Genomic DNA, 18,557 nt, shown 5'->3' with positions numbered 1-18,557 from the left:
GGCTCAGAACTCACTCCGCCACTCCTCCACGAACATGTGACAGTTTCAATGCGTGTTGGGCTACCAGCCGGTCCTGGCACCGTGGCATCAGAGTCAGACCGAGGCTCCTGCGGTGGAGGAGTGGTTGCAGCGCTCTAAGGAGACCTGGAGGGCCGTACAGGAATCCCTTAAGCAAGCTTGTGGATGGCAGAAGAGGAGCGCTGACCGCCGCCGCAGTGAGGCCCCCGTTTTCACACCGGCGGACAGGGTCTGGCTCTCGACCCGAAACCTGCCCCTCCGCCTGCCCTGCCGGAAGCTGGGGCCGCAGTGTGTGGGGCCATTTAAAGTCCAGAGGAGGATAAATGAAGTGTGTTATAGATTACAACTCCCTTCTATCGTATTAACCCCTCGTTTCATGTGTCTCTCCTCAGTCCGGTGGAAGCTGGTCCCCTGCAGGAAGGTGAGGTGCCAGAGGTTCCTTTCATCCCCTCTGGACATTGAGGGGTCCCCAGCGTACACAGTACGTGCTGTTCTGGACTCTAGACGCTGGGCGAGGGGCCTGCAGTACCTCGTGGACTGGGAGGGGTACGGTCCGGAGGAGAGGTGCTGCGTACCGGTGGGGGACATCTTGGATCCGCCACTGTTGAAGGATTTCCATCGCCCTGCGCCTCGCCCTCCGGGTCGCCCTCGAGGCCGGTGTCGGCGAGCTGCGGGAGCTGCGCATCAGGGGGGGGACTCCCACCGAAGGTGGCTCCTCTTCCGGTTCGGGCGATGCTCGGAGGTCGACGTCACCGGTCTACTAGCTGCCACCGATCCCTTTTCCCTTTTCTGTTGGTTGTGTCTTATTGGTTACACCTGTTTCTTGTTTAGGTTTAAGTTTGGATATTTAGGCTGGTGATGCCCGCCTGCTCTTGTGCGGGCTTGTTTCCTCTCTTCGTGTAAATAAAAGGTTCATATCCAGGAATTCCCATGATTGCACAAAACACAGGGCCCTAATTATAGGATCTTTATGATACATCGCCGTCAGAAAGTATTTACACCCCTTGACATTTTCCACATTTTGTAGTGTAACAGCCTGAATTTCAAATTTATTAGAATTTGTGTCACTGGCCTACACATAATAATGTGAAGTGGAATTATGTTTTTACATTTTTGTACTAATTAATTTTAAAGGAAAAGCTGAAATGTCCATAGTCAAAAAGTATTCAACCCCTTTGCAAGCCTAAATAAGTTCATGAGCAAATATTTTTGTAACAAGTCACATAATAAGGTGCATGGACTCACTCTGTGTACAAACAGTGTTTAACATGACTTTTGAATGACTACCTCATCTCGGTACCCCACACATGTATGTAGTTCTGTCCTTGAGCTGTTCTTGTCTAATGATGTTCTGTATTATATCATTCTGTATTATGTTTCATGTTTTGTGTGGACCCCAGGAACAGTAGCTGCTGCTTTTGCAACAGCTAATGGGGATCCTAAAAAAATACCAAATACCAAAAATACATGCAATTATCTGTAAGGCCCCCCAGTCGAGAAGTGAATTTCAAACCCAGATTCAACCACAAAGACCAGGGACTTTGTCCAATGCCTTGCAAAGAAGGGCACCTATTGGTAGATGGGTAAACATAAAAAAGCAGACATTGAGCATGGTGAAGTTATTAATTACACTTTAGATGGTGTATCAAAACACCCAGTCACTACAAAGATACAGACATCCTTCCTAACTCAAGCATGGTGGTAGCTGCATCATGTTATGTGTATGCTTGTAATCAGCAAGGACTAAGTTGTTTTTAGGTTAAAACATAAACAGAATAGAGCTACTGTAAAAGGAAAACCTTTTTCAGTCTGCTTTCCAACAGAAAAATGCATCTTTCAGCAGGACAATAACCGAAAACACAAGGCCAAATATACACTGGAGTTGCTTACCCAGACAACAATAAATGTTCCTGAGTGGCCAAGTTACAGTTTTGACTTAAATCGGCATGAAAATCTATGGCAATAATCAGCAACCAACTTGAGGAATAAAAATAAATAAACAAAGTGTAAATATTGTACAATCCAGGTGTGCAAATCTCTTAGAGACTTACCCAGAAATACTCACATCTGTAATTGCTGTCAAAGGTGATTCTAACATGTATTGCCTCAGGGAGTTGAATACTTATGTAATCAAGATATATTTGTTTTTTTCCTTCATATTTTCATTTTTTACAAATGTTAGAATTTGTCTTCCACTTTGAAATTACAGAGTATTCTGCTTAGATTAATGACAGAAACCTACATTTTTATCTCACCTTGTAACACAACAAAAGGTGGAAAAAGTAAAGGGGTGTAAATACTTTCTGAAGGCACTGTATGCCACTACAAGAATCTGTGAAACGTCTCACTCGTGTCAAGTATATTCTATTGAATGGCATTACACTCTGTGGTATCACTCATTCATTGTCACTCAGAATAACTTGCTGTATCTTTTCTGAAGTGAAAAATGTAATATTATGTCAAATGTTATTGCACAATGATATCAGTGAGAAGTTATGTCACATGGAAGAGAGGAATGGACAGATTTTTTTGGTTTGTTAAAAAAACACATTTTAATGCACCATTTATGTAGTAGCACTGTTCCATATATTTTGAACTTTCTCCACATTTCTCTTATTAGATTGCTATGTATTTTTTTTTTGACAAACTCTGTACAACTCCTCAACGCTTTCCAACATTGAACAAGTAGTTTCATAAACATAATAAATATAATTTTTCCTTCTTGGACATTGAAAGAGGAAAGAAAATTGAATTGCAACATTATCAAACATAACAAACAAAATTGAAAATCAACCTACGTATCGCACCTTTCATCATTACAAAATCTTAAGTAGACACATTGTGGACATAATTAGATGTATTTATCAATCTACGTTATAAGGTAATGTTGGCCTGTGTCCTTCAACAAAAGCTGTACCCTTTAAATCATGTGATAAATATACAATTCTGTGACATTTAAATAAATACAAATGTTTTCGCTTCTTAGACCTTCACTAAAGACAAACGCAACGTACATACCCGAGAAAGAACACTTACTTACATCGTTGTTATAGTAACTATAACTGCATCGAGAGCAATCGGACAATTCCCCTCTGCACAATTAAGGAAAACAAAACAAACAATCGAAAGGGCAGCAGCATTTCTTATTGAAATGAAGAAATAGGGCAAGAAATAAGAACAGCCTATTGACTAGATAGCTGCGCTTGTGTCTTTGGAGGATGTTTGTGACCACAAACTATTTTGGGAATGGCAAAGAAAAACAAGAAAACATTTGATCACACTGGTGTTGCTGACTACACTAATAGCATTTGTGCAAATAACTGGAATTCTGTGTACTGTATACTGGATAATGAGAGCCATTTTCAATGTAATTACTATATTAGAGAAGTATGCTGACTGCGACACACTTTGAGAGACACCTATAAAAACAAGGAAAATATTCCTGTTTCCTGGAAAAGGAAGGAAAATAGCCAAAAAGTCAATTTGCTACATAATACTGAAATACTGCATTTGATTGAAAAGGTTTTCAATAGCATCTGGTTATGATAACTGGAATATGTGTTCAGAATAGAATTACATCGTGTTTGGAGTACAAGTCCCCAAAATCTGGAAACAGTGATGTAGAACAGGGTCCTTGTAACATTATAACAGAGAACCAACTGGCTTTTGAATTCCAGGGTAAATCATTTAGGTATGAGGTAACATATTTTCATGACAGAGGCAGATACCTGGAATTGGAATGCATAACACTATCATACATTGGCAATTCCATTCCAGACTAACCTCCAATCTATCCTGGCTGTTTAGGAGTACATGGTGTGTGTTAGATGACTGTAGCATGCCTGACTGGGTAACAAAGCAGAGCCCACAGGTGACAGGCAGACATAGATGAAGCGGCATCTGTGATTCTTGTGATCATTCGTTTCAGCGAATAGGATACATCTGTCTGACAATACGTTTTATAACTATCACTGAAAGCGATCTGTAAACAACATTGCCAATGAAATCACACATTTTATTCTGACTGCTTTATGCCAATGATCAAAAGGGTCCGGGAGGAAAAAAAGGATTCAGATCAACCAATTTTTTGTTGTTGCCTATAGACATTTCTGGCAACGGAGGGTTGGCTTTGTTTATGACTTTGCAAAATAATCACAGCGTCTTGTGACAGGGTGCGTCATTTTGGATTTCGATGAGTTGTCAGGATGATGTTTATGTGTCAAAATGTAATATCAGTTAGCACTTCAGGATGCATTTCAACTGAATACCCACTGTACTGACGTCAGTTCAATATCTAGTTTTAATTTTAATTTGGTTGAGTTGTCAACTAACATGAATTCAATGTGAAATCAACCAAAAATGTCACCCTATCATTAGATTTAGGTTAAAAGTTGGATGAAAAAAATACAGAAATCCCTTTTTGCAAATCCAATCAGTTTTCCACGTTGATTAAACATCACATAGAATTTTTGGGTTGACATGACGTTGAAAATACTGTATATAGTTGTGTTCCAAAAAAGCACAAAGGTCTGTATGAACAAATACATGAAAAACAGCACTCTATGCCTTTCAAACCCTTAGGAAAAACATCAAAACAACGAACACAACCAACAAGATTGACAATCTGCGAATCAACAATCCCTTTTTCTGTCCCTGTTTGTGCACTATGGCCCAGGGGCATGGCCGCAGGACAATGTTTTGGGGGGGTGCTTTGACTGTTTTTGTTATACTTTTTTAAATGTAGATTTATTAGGGAGTGCTGCAGCAACCTCAGCACCCCTACTTCCCAAGGCTATGCCAGGGGAACATTTGAAGTCAAATCCCAGCTGGTCCCAGTTTCCATCCTTGCCTCTATCTATACCACAAAAGCCCTTTTCATTTCATTCCCAGTTCTTCCATTCACTTGCTCATTCATAGAGATGTTGCACAGCAGGGAACAGTGTCAGGATACAGGCTTCGGTACTCTTCTCTCTTTCCTGAATTGTCCCTGGCTCTTAGCTGTCAGCCAAACTAGCTGTGACTTCCCTGCAGGTACAGATAATTAGCGGACCATGCTGGTCTGTGTGAGAGAGAGAGAGGTAGAGAGAAGTGTAGTGAGAGAGAGAGAGAGAGAGAGAGAGAGAGAGAGAGATGTGAGAGAGGCAGATGTGAAGTCCCTGTGGCCATTATAGCTCTCACAGTCCTCTCACAGCTCTACCTACTGGGCCGAGCTATCTTCACAACACCAAGTAGCACTTTGGTCTGAATTGGTTTTATCCTGTGCTGTGTGGGGTTGTGTGTGGAAGCCAACTGGTTCTCTGAGCCCTGAGATTGAAGCTTCAAGTTCACAAGCTTTTTGGGAGGGCTCCCACAATATTTTTCAGAGAGAGAGAGAGAGAGAGAGAGAGAGAGAGAGAGAGAGAGAGGTGAATCCTACTGCAATACATTTGAGACTGGTCCTGTCTAGATAATGTCTATCTGAATATGCATCACGCTATTCCCCTTTGTCAGAACAAACCACAAGAAGTCAGCATTCACTCAATCATCTTCCAGACCTTGTGTTCATCTTTTCCTAGTTACTTTGACTTATGAATGTGTAATTTAAAAAATAAAGTTGTGCTATGTGCATGACAATATCTGATAAATGGTTTTATGTTCTGGAATGAGTTGGAATGAGGATCAGATTTTTGATGGTCCTTCATAATGGATGGCTCAAGAAAAAGTATTACCAGTACCCACTGGATTTAGTACAGATAAGATACGCAAGTTGTAGAGATGAATCAACCAAAACATCCACGTTCCTCTCAGACCTTAACATATCTAGCCCAATTATTTTCTTTTTTTAAATAATAATTGGCATTTATCCCAATCTGGCTTTTAACAATGCTATGCTAAAGTGGACGGTGTCTTACTACGGTGCTGGTAATTTTGGAATTTGAAATAAATAAAAGTGCTTTCATAAAGGAGTGCTTATCCAGTTGAAAATTAACACCTTTTACAACCTCACTCAACAGAACATTACTTTGACAAGTGGGTACCAATTTTCACAGTTCATTCACATTAGCAACAGTGTTGGATAACGTCACGTCCCCTTTTTCCGCGTGCACAATGCCTTGGTTGTTGCTGTACGGATATTGGGAAAGGCATCCATCTTCAATGGAGGCCAAAGATTTCACATCGGAACAGGGTCTCCATGAAGATCCATCAGAAAAACAGCAGGAAGGAAAGGGAGAATGTTTTCTAGAGACAGCAGTCTGGACAGACCTGAAATGAATGGTCCATGGCAGTCATTCCCTTTGCAGCGCCAGCAAGCATAGCCAACTCAAAGTTTAAAAAAAATTCTACAGAAAATAAAAACACGCAAAGGAAAAAGAATCAAATGGTTGTGTCTATGATCTTGAACAGGTCAGTCCAACAGGTATCATGTATTTGACACTGATACAAGCACGTGCCCCAGTACCATTTTCTTCCCACTCTCAAAGTCTTGTTATGGACTCCAACTCCATCCATTTGGACTCCAACTTCTGGATTTTGCAGAATAAAAAACAATAAGAGAACACTACATTTACTGACGAACAGGTGAAAAAAATAGATCTGACATCAAACGTCACCTCTCAATTGAATCTGCCAACGCCTTATGGCAAAAAGTCAGCTCCTGACATTACTTTGTTTGGCCATTGTCATCATGAGCCTCCGTAGCTTTCGGAGGGAACGCACTGAGCGAACATACCTCAATATATCAGCAGGCGAGAGACTAAAGAGGTCACCGCTCCCCTGGGAGGGGGTCTGTGAGGTTGGTATTACAGACCAAGTGTACCCTGTCTGAACCATCACGGTGCGGTAGCTGTTTCCCTCGGTTGGTTTGGAGAGAAGAGGGAAAAGAGGTGCTCTGCTGTGGTGGACATGTTGGAGGGGTGGTTGGCGGTGAGAGGTTAGACGGGGGCTTTCAGCCAAAGCAGAGTTTTGTTGGTCCTCAAACAGCCGATGACTGCTTGATGCTGTGGAAGCTGACCCTCGTGGGCGACGTGGGGATGGACATGGCGCGCGCCACTCGAGCCCTGATTGAATGCTTGTCCTGCCAGCGGTGCCATCTCTTCCTAACCGCAGAACGCACCTGAGAGGATAGCACAGAGGGCAAAAGAGAGAAGGAGAAAAAGAGAGAAAATAAAAATGGATTTTGGTCTGATGGTGTAATTGTTGACTAAAGAAACATTTCAGGGCAGAAACGACATAAATCGGCAATGTCAGTTTGATTGAATACCACTTATCGTTAACTGGCAGGTTAAGTGAGTTTCCATTGAATTGTTTTCACCTAATTCAAATATTTATCCCATACTTCCAAATTGTGGTAACCAAGGAGAAGAGGAGGACAGTGTTGGGACAATGCCATGGGGTTAAAACTTGTGATACACCATGAGGACCACCCTGTATTCTCGAATAGCAAGTCAGTGACATGATGAGAACTACTTTCCTTATTTGCTTTCGGATCTTATTAACCTCATTAGAAGCCCAAACTTTGACTGGATGTATCAAAGCATACGTGTTACAGACCCCTTTTCTCACTAATAATTTTGTTTACAAAGGAGAAGCAGCACTATGTTCTTTGGCTCCCTGGTTTAAATATGCTGAAAAGATCCAAATCTAAGTTCGGGTTGTTCCCCTTCTAAACTTATATTCATGACACGGTTTGCTCCATAGAGCTTCTACATCTTGAATAACATTCTCTTTCTTCAGCAGGAAAGTGTTTATGATTATGACAATTAACGCTCATAGGCATAATGTTTGTATCCATGATTCAACTAAAACGCAGGCATTACGTAAGACGCCTATCACATTCTCACAGGCTGGGAAGCTCTCCGCATGTAGATGCCAGTATATTTATTTCAAGCCAAAGTGTTTGTTTTTTCACCCGCTTCTAAAGAACTAGAGTAACAAGCAGCTCTATCTTTGTCTTATCATGTGATACCCTGCAGGGTCCTTTGGAACACTTCACACAGTTGGCTGTGGAATTGAAGGAATTGTGTCACAGAGGATGAGGACTGTGTACAGTAGGGGTGTGAACACAGTAAAGACACTTGTTTATGTATGCGAATAGAGCCTTGAGTGTTTATTAGGGAGCACAGAATAATGATAACTGTATATTCATGATTATAGATAGAATAGCTGCCTGACAGTTTGAGTACAGTGTGGGAGTGCTGGAGTGATTTCATGGAAAAAAGGAAAAAGGAATCACTTTGACGTTCTTTTGTCTGAGACTGGAAGCCTATTAATACACATAAGGGGCTGTAATCAGGTTTCCATGTCACCTTTTTATCAGAGTAAAGTTGGTTGGATAAAAAAATTCAGGCCTGTTGGAAACATCTAATTTGTTGACAAAACCAAATATGTGGGATATTTTTTTGTTGTCTGTGAAATAAAATGTGATAATTGCAGTAGAAACGCTTTTATCCGCACATATTGACATTCTACCATCATTGTGAAGTAAACTTGCATTCACGCTATGCTATGTTGTGTGATCCTCCCACTGCGACTTGGCAAAGCATGCACAGTTTATTAACTTCACAGGGTGGTGAAAGTGCACGGTAATGAGCTTGATGCTCCTGTCCAATAACTATTGATGGTCTTAATTTGTAGGGTAGGGACATGATTATTCATAATTAGCTGCCAGTTGAAAAACAAAAATGATCCTGGTCTTATCCATAACCTTCTAATCTACCCTCCGAGCTGTATCTGCGAGCTGTTGGCTAGAGCTACAGTTGAAGTCGGAAGTTTACATACAGGTCATTAGAACTAGTTTTTCAACCACTTGACAAATTTCTTGTTAACAAAATATACTTTTGGCAATTCGGTTAGGACAACAACTTTGTGCATGAAACAAGTCATTTTTCCAACAATTGTTAACAGACAGATGATTTCACTTATAATTCACTGTATCACAAGTCCAATGGGTCAGAAGTTTACATACACTAAGTTGACTGTCCCTTTGAACAGCTTGGAAAATTCCAGAAAATGATGTCATGGCTTTAGAAGCTTCTGATAGGCTAATTTACATAATTTTTGTCAATTGGAGGTGTACCTGTGTGTGTATTTCAAGGCCTACCTTCAAACTCAGTGTGTCTTTGCTTGACATCATCGGAAAATCAAAATAAATCAGCTAAGATTTTCCTTGGGAGCAATTTCCAAATGCCTGAAGGTACCACGTTCATCTGTACAAACAATAGTATGCAAGTATAAACACCATGGGACCACGCAACTGTCATACCACTCAGGAAGAAGACGCGTTCTGTCTCCTAGAGATGAACGTACTTTGGTGCAAAAAGTCCAAATCAATCCCAGAATAACAGCAAAGGACCTTGTGAAGATGCTGGAGGAAACAGGTACAAAAGTATCTACATCCACAGTAAAACGAGTCCTATATCGACATAACCTGAAAGGCCGCACAGCAAGGAAGAAGCCACTGCTCTAAAAAAAAAAGAAGCCAGATTACGGTTTGCAACTGCACACGGGGACAAAGATCGTACTTTTTGGAGAAAAAGTCTGATGGTCTGATGAAACAAAAATAGAACTGTTTGGTCATAATGACCATCATTATGTTTGGAGGAAAAAGGGGGAGGCTTGCAAGCCGAACAACACCATCCCAACTGTGAAGCATGGGGGTGGCAGCATCATGTTGTGGGGGTTCTTAGCTGCAGGAAGGACTGGTGCACTTCACAAAATGTAATGGCATCATAAAAAAGGAAAATTATGTGGATATATTGAAGCAACATCTCAAGACATCAGTCAGGAAGTTAAAGCTTGGTCGCAAATGGGTCTTCCAAATGGACAATGACCCCAAGCATACTTCCAAAGTTGTGGAAAAATGGCTTAAGGACAACAGAGTCGTGGCATTGGAGTGGCCATCACAAAGCCCTGACCTCAATCCCATAGAAAATTGGTGGGCAGAACTGAAAAAGTGTGTGCGAGCAAGGAGGCCTACAAACCTGACTCAGTTACACCAGCTCTGTCAGGAGGAACGGGCCAAAATTCACCCAACTTATTGTGGGAAGCTTGTGGAAGGCTACTCGAAACATTTGACCCAAGTTAAACAATTTAAAGGCAATGCTACCAAATACTAATTGAGTGTATGTAAACTTCTGACCCACTGGGAATGTGATGAAAAAATTTAAGCTGAAATAAATCATTCTCTCTACTATTATTCTGACATTTCATATTCTTAAAATAAAGTGGTGATCCTAACAGACCTAAGACAGAGAATTTTTACTAGGATTAAATGTCAGGAATTGTGAAAAACTGAGTTTAAAACGTATTTGGCTAAGGTGAATGTAAACTTCCGACTTCAACTGTAGGTGCCAAGTGGGCACATTTGCTGTTTATCGCACACTTTTTGTGCCAAAACTAGGATGGAAACGCATAAAACTTTTGGTTTTGTTCTGTAAATAAAAAGTTATATGACTAAGGGTTTTTATGTGCACTATGTCAAGAAGCATTGCTTTTTATCTGCATCTGCAAGTTAGTTTGATGGAAACACAGCTCTGGTGGGGAAATTTGCATCTTTATGTTGATTTTAGAAGATCCGCATGAAAATCTGTCACAAATTGGATGGAAACCTAGATTGGGAAGCAAAATGGATCCATTTAAAAGAAATGCCAACCAAGGCGGAGATTGTGGCATTAGTGAATGCATGTGTAAGTGAATGTGTGTGACTGTGTATACTCCAATGCTAGCGCCTATAATCCTCCACTGAGTGTTTTTGTCTATTACTGTTGTCAGTTTAATGACAACAAAGAAGAAGGCGGTAATATGTGTGAAAAGGTGTAGAGTTGAATGAATATAAACGATAACTCAGAAGAAAAATAGCAGAACAACAGATACAAACTGAGATAACCAATTCCAGAATTTCATAAGAGATATGGCGTTATTTTGTAAGACATAAAACTTTCAATATTACTGCAGTTTCCTGTGCTTTCCATTCTAATCATGTTTTATATCATACAGTGAGCTCAAAAGTATTGGGACAGTGACACATTTGTTTTGTCTTGCCTCTGTACTCCAGCCCTTTGGAAAAGGTCTGAGGCTGGAAAAGTTTAAGAACCTGTGATGGTCTAATAACAGTATGCGGCTTTGTACCGTTTTGCTCTACTCTATAATTATTCAATATGAGTTTCACATTTATTCCCATAAGGTTAGAAGTGATTACTGTAGTATAGGCTAGGCTGGGAGTTTGGCTTGCTCTTTTTCTTGTGCGTGGGTGGGCGTTAAAAATAAAACTAGCCTATGGTCCTGACAGGTTGACAATCTTACACACAGCCTGCCATGAGTGTCAAACCATTAACATTTCAAAATAACCCCTTTTTAAGAGAAGGCAATTATCACAGGATTTCAAATGTGACATTTCAATCTGGTTTTGGAATGCTTCACATGTGATGATGTTTCACATGTGGATTTTCATAAGTGATCACATAACCTTTCACATGTGGAATCATGTGTTATTATAGGAATATATGTTTTTGGTTTCACACTGGTTGTGGGAAGGAAGCCATATGTTTTCTGACCGGTAAAACGTTCTGAGAATGGAAGTGAAAATTTTGCCTGTTCTGGGGATGTTTCTTTTTAGGTTGCAGGGAGGTTCTGATAACGTTTTACTCTGACCACCACTTAGTTTTCATGGGATTCAATACATGTCATGACATTCAATATGTCCATCAGATTGTGGGGTCTAGTGGCTTTGAAACACACTACAAAATGACTCCGTCCGGACTCTGGAATATTCAACAAATACACCATAACTACCACCACAATCCAGGTATTGCTTAGTCAGGATTACACGCTTAGAGACCCGACAGATCCATTTTCTCCCTGCTAGTGAGGTTAGCACAAGGTGAGTGCGTCTTTGTTTTTGGCTAGGCTAGGTTTTCCCCTATCAGCAGGCTCTAAGTCTGTCATTAGAGTCAGGGTTGTGTGTAATTGCTTCAAGGGGTCTCCCAGCAGCATAGGTTTTGGAGAAGAGAGAAGGTTAATCCCTCATCATGATTTCAGTGCAATTTCAGTGCAATTGATTAATATCAGTTAGGTCATTAGCCACTGTGTGAGTGTGAAGTGTGAGTGTGAAGGAGAGCTGTACTAGCGAGGAATGCTAAAAGTTGGCCGCGGCTGACTGGTATGGATAAAGCAGCACTTCTTTCTACTCTCATTCCTACTGCTTGAGTAACAGCACTTCTTCTAGAACATCAGAGCAGAGAAGGCTAGTCAATAACACGTGCTTGTGTGTCTGAGGTTAGCACTACTCTGGTTCTCCCTACTTTGTCGTTGATGGGAAAAAAAAGCAGGAAGAAAAACATTCGGTCCTCTCAGGCTTTGCTTCACAGATCGCTGATCGCTCATGACAACATTTGAACAACCGCTGAACTCCACCATGTGTCCTTTGGATGTGTTCCCATGATACCATCGAGAGCAACAAATTAGCAGCTGCCTCGACATTAGTGACCCAACAGGAGACACAGAAGTTGATAAGCTAAGCAAACTGCCAGCACACGTCTATTGAGTGGCCACTTTTGCCCTAAGTAACTGCATCTCAGTGGGAGATATCTGCCATTCTAACGTACATTGATCTTTACTCAGCGTTAGTGTGTAGGCTTCATTTCATCCTTCCCGACTATCCATATAATGCTGAGGTAAAATAAATGCATTTATAAACCAAAATACTCGGATGAGTGATCCATGAGACATGACACGGGCGAGTCTCCAGTTGAGACAGATTGCTCCAGGGAGAATGGGATAGCTGAGAAGGAGGTAACTGCAATGTTTACATCAAGCTGTGTAGCAAGGCTACATTCACAGCTCTCCCAAAGGATTTGTCAGGTTTTAGGGCAAAAAATCTTTTGTAACTCATGCGAGATTTAGGTTTCTCACCGATTTAATATTTTATGATAAATCCATTTAGGCAAATCGGAAATGGCAGCCTATTCCTAATATACTACTCTACCTTTGACCAGGGCACCATGCAGCCTCTGACATGGGGGGTGTATATATGAGTTGGGCCAGGGTGAAGCTCATTGTGATCCTATTGATGCTGATGTTCAGTGGAGGCAATCTGTATGTCCAAGGTAACCCTGCTGCTAAGGCTTGCATTTTAGACGACACAATACATTTTTTGGGCATTTTTAGCTCTGCATGAAATGGTGCCAAGTGGACATGTTTCCAATAGTCCTGGGAGGAATGAGAGGGAGGGGGGGATAAGGGTGGAAGGGATTGGTTAAGAAAAAAGCATTTACGGGTACAGTGTGAGCGGTGGGAGATCATGGGACAAAACATTAATCTGCTTACCTCGCTGTTCAGGAAGCAGTAAAACACTGACACGAAAAAGCCCTGGAGGACAGAGACCGAGGGAAAGATGGCGGGAGGGGGTGAAGACAGAGTTAAAGAGATGGAGAGGGGGAGGAGAGAGAAAGAGTGTTGAATATTGACGATAAAGATGAGCAGTGTGAGCAGCACTACATTGTACTGCGGCCTACAAATATTTCTTTGACACCTTCACACACATTATTTGTTTTATATATCGTTATACGCTTCAGAATGTTGACAGCGTAAAACAAGTTCCCAAACCCTTTATAACACTTTTCATTGGGCCTGGGCATACCTGAAAAGACTCCAGAATGGAGTTGAAGTAGATGAAGACTATTTGGGCGACCTCATCCTCCCCTCCAGGGTTGACAAAAAATAGCATGTAGGTGATGCCCAGGAGAGGCAGCAGCACCAGAGTGGCCTTCACCGCTTTCCTGATGGACACACAGTAACACAAGAGTCGGGTTATTAAATAAAGACTTGGCCGCCAACTAGAGTCAATAAGACACAGACACAGAGTCGTACTAGCAACACAAATAGATGGCTAGAATAGACCTGCCAGACAACTAGTGAGTCAATACTAATTTGATAATGGCTGCCAAGTTTTTGGTTCTCCTGTTCAGTGATCGTATGGTTCATGAGATCACTCACAATACTGGCGTGTGTAGTTTGTATTTATGGTGTCAACATACCTAGGGTAGTGATAATGTTTGTCAAGTTCCTTCAATACTATGATTCCACACTGGGTGTGGGATTACATGTTCAAACCATGGCAGCAGTTCCCAGTTCACATGCATATTGCAATACCTCATAGTCCGCTATAACAGGTAGATGAATAACTCCCAATTGAATTGTTCTGTTAACATATTTATGTTCTTAAACTTGCTATGATGAGACATAGATGTGCTGTGCGTTTGTTTTGTGCTTTCTTTGTGCTTTTGTGTGTGTGCGCGTGCCGTGCATGCCATGTGTATGCCGTGTGAACGCCTGTGTGTGTGTGTGTCATCCTCTGCCGCCCCATGGCGCTCTCGCACCTGTGAATGAGTGCGTGGCAGCTGTGCCCATCAACTGCATACAGAAAGACTCCGATGTCAGCTGCTGAAAATGTTACCCAGTGCTGTCAGAGCTAGCATGTTGCCGTACTGCCATCTCATCTATACTGATGCGAATTGGGCACAAAAGGAATGTACAATTTCAATTTCTAACATGGCCTAAAGTAATGTGACACTGACGAATTCTTTCAACTCATCCAACTCCCAGTTGAATAACAGTGGAAGTGCATTGCTGTGGTGCATACCAGCTATACGGCCCACCAAGGGGTTAATGTATGAGGACTAGGTCATGTTCTAGGTCATACTGGCTTCTCATCCATCGGCATATTATTCATCACAAGTGAAGTGCTGACCAGCAGAGTCCAATAGAGGAGCACTAGCAGAGGCTCAATGGCACGAGAGACACAAAATGGCACCCTATTCCCTACATAGTGCACTACTTTTGACCATGGCCGGCCCTAGTTAAAAGTACTGCACTATAAAGATAATAAGGCAGGCTGAAAGCTGGCTGAAGGGTAAGGAAGGCTGAGGCCAAATTGAATTTGCGCAATAAGAAGTGTGATTGACAAATGACTCCATTAAATTACAATAATGAGCAAGGATGTTTGCTTGGCTATTTTCCAGTTAGATGACCCCATGCAGCGTCTGTGACTCTGGTTTCATTATCCAAGGAGTCAGTCAAACTGTCTGATCTTACTGTACCAATAAAAAGGTGTGAAAGTTATTATTGCTTATGAATAGTCAGCATGGTGTGTTAGCCAGTTGTGGAAATCTAAGGAGCTGGTATACAGTAGCTGTGAAGTGTGTGATGGTTTCTGATGATGCAGCCACACACACACACACACACACACACACACACGTGCTCGTGCACACGCACACACACTCCCACCCCACCTGCCTCCACACAACAATCAATTACTGCAACTCAACCAGACAGGTATCGATTATTAGGTTTCTTCCAGCGAGGCCATTGATGGTTTTTTCGGTGTGTATTAATTAACAGCCCATTGATGTTTACTTTACCGACCCTGGCTATTCATCCCAATCCCTACTGCCTATAGAAAGTCTACACCCCCTTTCAATTCTTTTCCACATTTTGTTGCTTTACAAAGTGGGATTGAAACCGATTTAATTGTGTATTTTTTGTCATTGATCAGAAAATACTGTTTAGAAGTTAATAAAAATGTAATAATTAAAATATAGTCATTGCATAAGTATTCACCCCCTTTGTTTAGGCAAGCCTAAATAAGTTCATAAGTCAAATTTGGCTTAACAAATAGTATAATAAGTTATATGGACTAATAGGGGTTGACATGATTTTGTGACTACCCCTTCCTCTGTCCCCATACATACAGCATCTGTAAGGTCCCTCATTTCCAAATCCAAATCAAATCCAATTTTATTTGTCACATACACATGGTTAGCAGATGTTAATGCGAGTGTAGCGAAATGCTTGTGCTTCTAGTTCCGACAATGCAGTAATAACCAACAAGTAATCTAACTAACAATTCCTAAACTACTGTCTTATACACAGTGTAAGGGGATAAAGAATATGTACATAAGGATATATGAATGAGTGATGGTACAGAGCAGCATAGGCAAGATACAGTAGATGGTATCGAGTACAGTATATACATATGAGATGAGTATGTAAACAAAGTGGCATAGTTAAAGTGGCTAGTGATACATGTATTACATAAGGATGCAGTCGATGATATAGAGTACAGTATATACGTATGCATATGAGATGAATAATGTAGGGTAAGTAACATTATATAAGGTAGCATTGTTTAAAGTGGCTAGTGATATATTTACATCATTTCCCATCAATTCCCATTATTAAAGTGGCTGGAGTTGAGTCAGTGTCAGTGTGTTGGCAGCAGCCACTCAATGTTAGTGGTGGCTGTTTAACAGTCTGATGGCCTTGAGATAGAAGCTGTTTTTCAGTCTCTCGGTCCCAGCTTTGATGCACCTGTACTGACCTCGCCTTCTGGATAATAGCGGGGTGAACAGGCAGTGGCTCGGGTGGTTGATGTCCTTGATGATCTTTATGGCCTTCCTGTAACATCGGGTGGTGTAGGTGTCCTGGAGGGCAGGTAGTTTGCCCCCGGTGATGCGTTGTGCAGACCTCACTACCCTCTGGAGAGCCTTACGGTTGAGGGCGGAGCAGTTGCCGTACCAGGCGGTGATACAGCCCGCCAGGATGCTCTCGATTGTGCATCTGTAGAAGTCGGTGAGTGCTTTTGGTGACAAGCCGAATTTCTTCAGCCTCCTGAGGTTGAAGAGGCGCTGCTGCGCCTTCTTCACGATGCTCTCTGTATGAGTGGACCAATTCAGTTTGTCTGTGATGTGTATGCCGAGGAACTTAAAACTTGCTACTACTGTTCCATCGATGTGGATAGGGGGGTGTTCCCTCTGCTGTTTCCTGAAGTCCACAATCATCTCCTTAGTTTTGTTGACGTTGAGTGTGAGGTTATTTTCCTGACACTACACTCCGAGGGCCCTCACCTCCTCCCTGTAGGCCGTCTCGTCGTTGTTGGTAATCAAACCTACCACTGTTGTGTCGTCCGCAAACTTGATGATTGAGTTGGAGGCGTGCGTGGCCACGCAGTCGTGGGTGAACAGGGAGTACAGGAGAGGGCTCAGAACGCACCCTTGTGGGGCCCCAGTGTTGAGGATCAGCGGGGAGGAGATGTTGTTGCCTACCCTCACCACCTGGGGGCGGCCCGTCAGGAAGTCCAGTACCCAGTTGCACAGGGCGGGGTCGAGACCCAGGGTCTCGAGCTTGATGACGAGCTTGGAGGGTACTATGGTGTTGAATGCCGAGCTGTAGTCGATGAACAGCATTCTCACATAGGTATTCCTCTTGTCCAGATGGGTTAGGGCAGTGTGCAGTGTGGTTGAGATTGCATCGTCTGTGGACCTATTTGGGCGGTAAGCAAATTGGAGTGGGTCTAGGGTGTCAGGTAGGGTGGAGGTGATATGGTCCTTGACTAGTCTCTCAAAGCACTTCATGATGACGGAAGTGAGTGCTACGGGGCGGTAGTCGTTTAGCTCAGTTACCTTAGCTTTCTTGGGAACAGGAACAATGGTGGCCCTCTTGAAGCATGTGGGAACAGCAGACTGGTATAGGGATTTCAAGCACATATTCAACTACAAAGACCAGGGAGCTTTTCAAAAGCCTCTTAGGGCAATGATTGGTAGTTGGGTAACACTAACAAATCAGAAATTGAATATATCTTAAGCATGGTGAAGTTAATAACTATGCTGTGGATGATGTATTAAACCTCCCAGACACATCAAAGACGCAGTCGTACTTCTGTACTGAGGTGCAGGACAGGAAGGAAGCTGCTTAAATATGTCTTCCATGAGGCCATTGGTGATGTTAAAACCGCTACAGAGTTCAATGGCTGTGATGGGAGAAAACTACAACATTGTAGTGACTCCACCATAATTACCTAAATGACAGAGTGAAAAGAATATAAAATATAAAAAACATGCATATGCAACAAGGCACAAAAGTCAATTTTTTTTAAATATTTTTTTTTACAAAACACAGCTAAGGAATACACTTTTGGCCTAAATGCAAGGCCTTACGTTTGCAGAAAATCCAACACAGCACATCACTGAATAACTGGCTCCATATTTTCAAGCATGGTGGTGGCTACATCATGGTATGGGTATGCTTGACATCGGCAAAGACTGGGATGGAGCTAAGCAAAATATCCTAGAGGAACACCTGCTTCAGTCTGCTTTACACCAGACACTGGGAGAGGAATTCACCTTTCAGCAGTACAGTAACCTACAATTTAAAGCCACATCTACACTAGAGTTGCTTACCAGGAAGAGAGTGAATGTTCCTGAGTGGGAAAGTTACAGTTTTGACTTAAATCTGCTTAAAAATCTATGCCAAGACTTTAAAATTGCTGCCTAGCTACGATCCCCAACACCTTGACAGCGTTTTACGAATTTTGAAAATAATAATGGCAACTATTGTACAGTACAGGTGTGCAAAGCTCTCATGAGACTTACCCAAGAAGACTCAAAGCTGTAATCGCTGCCAAAGGTGTTTCTAGCATGTATTGACTCAGGGGGTGGTACTTATCTAATCAAGGTATATTAGTGTTTTATTGTTATAAAAGAAAAAACGTATTCCCCTTCAACATG

General features: G+C 41.9%; 1 protein-coding gene across 1 annotated transcript in view; it reads right to left on the bottom strand.

The window, feature by feature from the left end:
* Positions 1-2,551: 2,551 nt before the first annotated feature.
* The window catches only part of LOC115104025 (corticotropin-releasing factor receptor 1-like), a 164,294-nt gene continuing 148,288 nt past the window's right edge, over positions 2,552-18,557 (bottom strand). The window contains exons 12-14 of the mRNA XM_029625164.2: positions 13,634-13,772; positions 13,321-13,362; positions 2,552-7,111 (exon numbers count right to left, since the gene is read on the bottom strand). Coding sequence (XP_029481024.1) covers positions 6,971-7,111; positions 13,321-13,362; positions 13,634-13,772 — 322 coding nt within the window. The 3' untranslated portion in view covers positions 2,552-6,970. The remainder of the gene's footprint in view (positions 7,112-13,320; positions 13,363-13,633; positions 13,773-18,557) is intronic.

This window comes from Oncorhynchus nerka, linkage group LG21 (assembly GCF_034236695.1).
Source record: "Oncorhynchus nerka isolate Pitt River linkage group LG21, Oner_Uvic_2.0, whole genome shotgun sequence".
Taxonomy (NCBI): Eukaryota; Metazoa; Chordata; class Actinopteri; order Salmoniformes; family Salmonidae; genus Oncorhynchus; species Oncorhynchus nerka.
The sequence above is the reverse complement of the archived record's forward strand: the minus strand, read 5'-3'. Positions and strand labels throughout refer to the sequence as shown.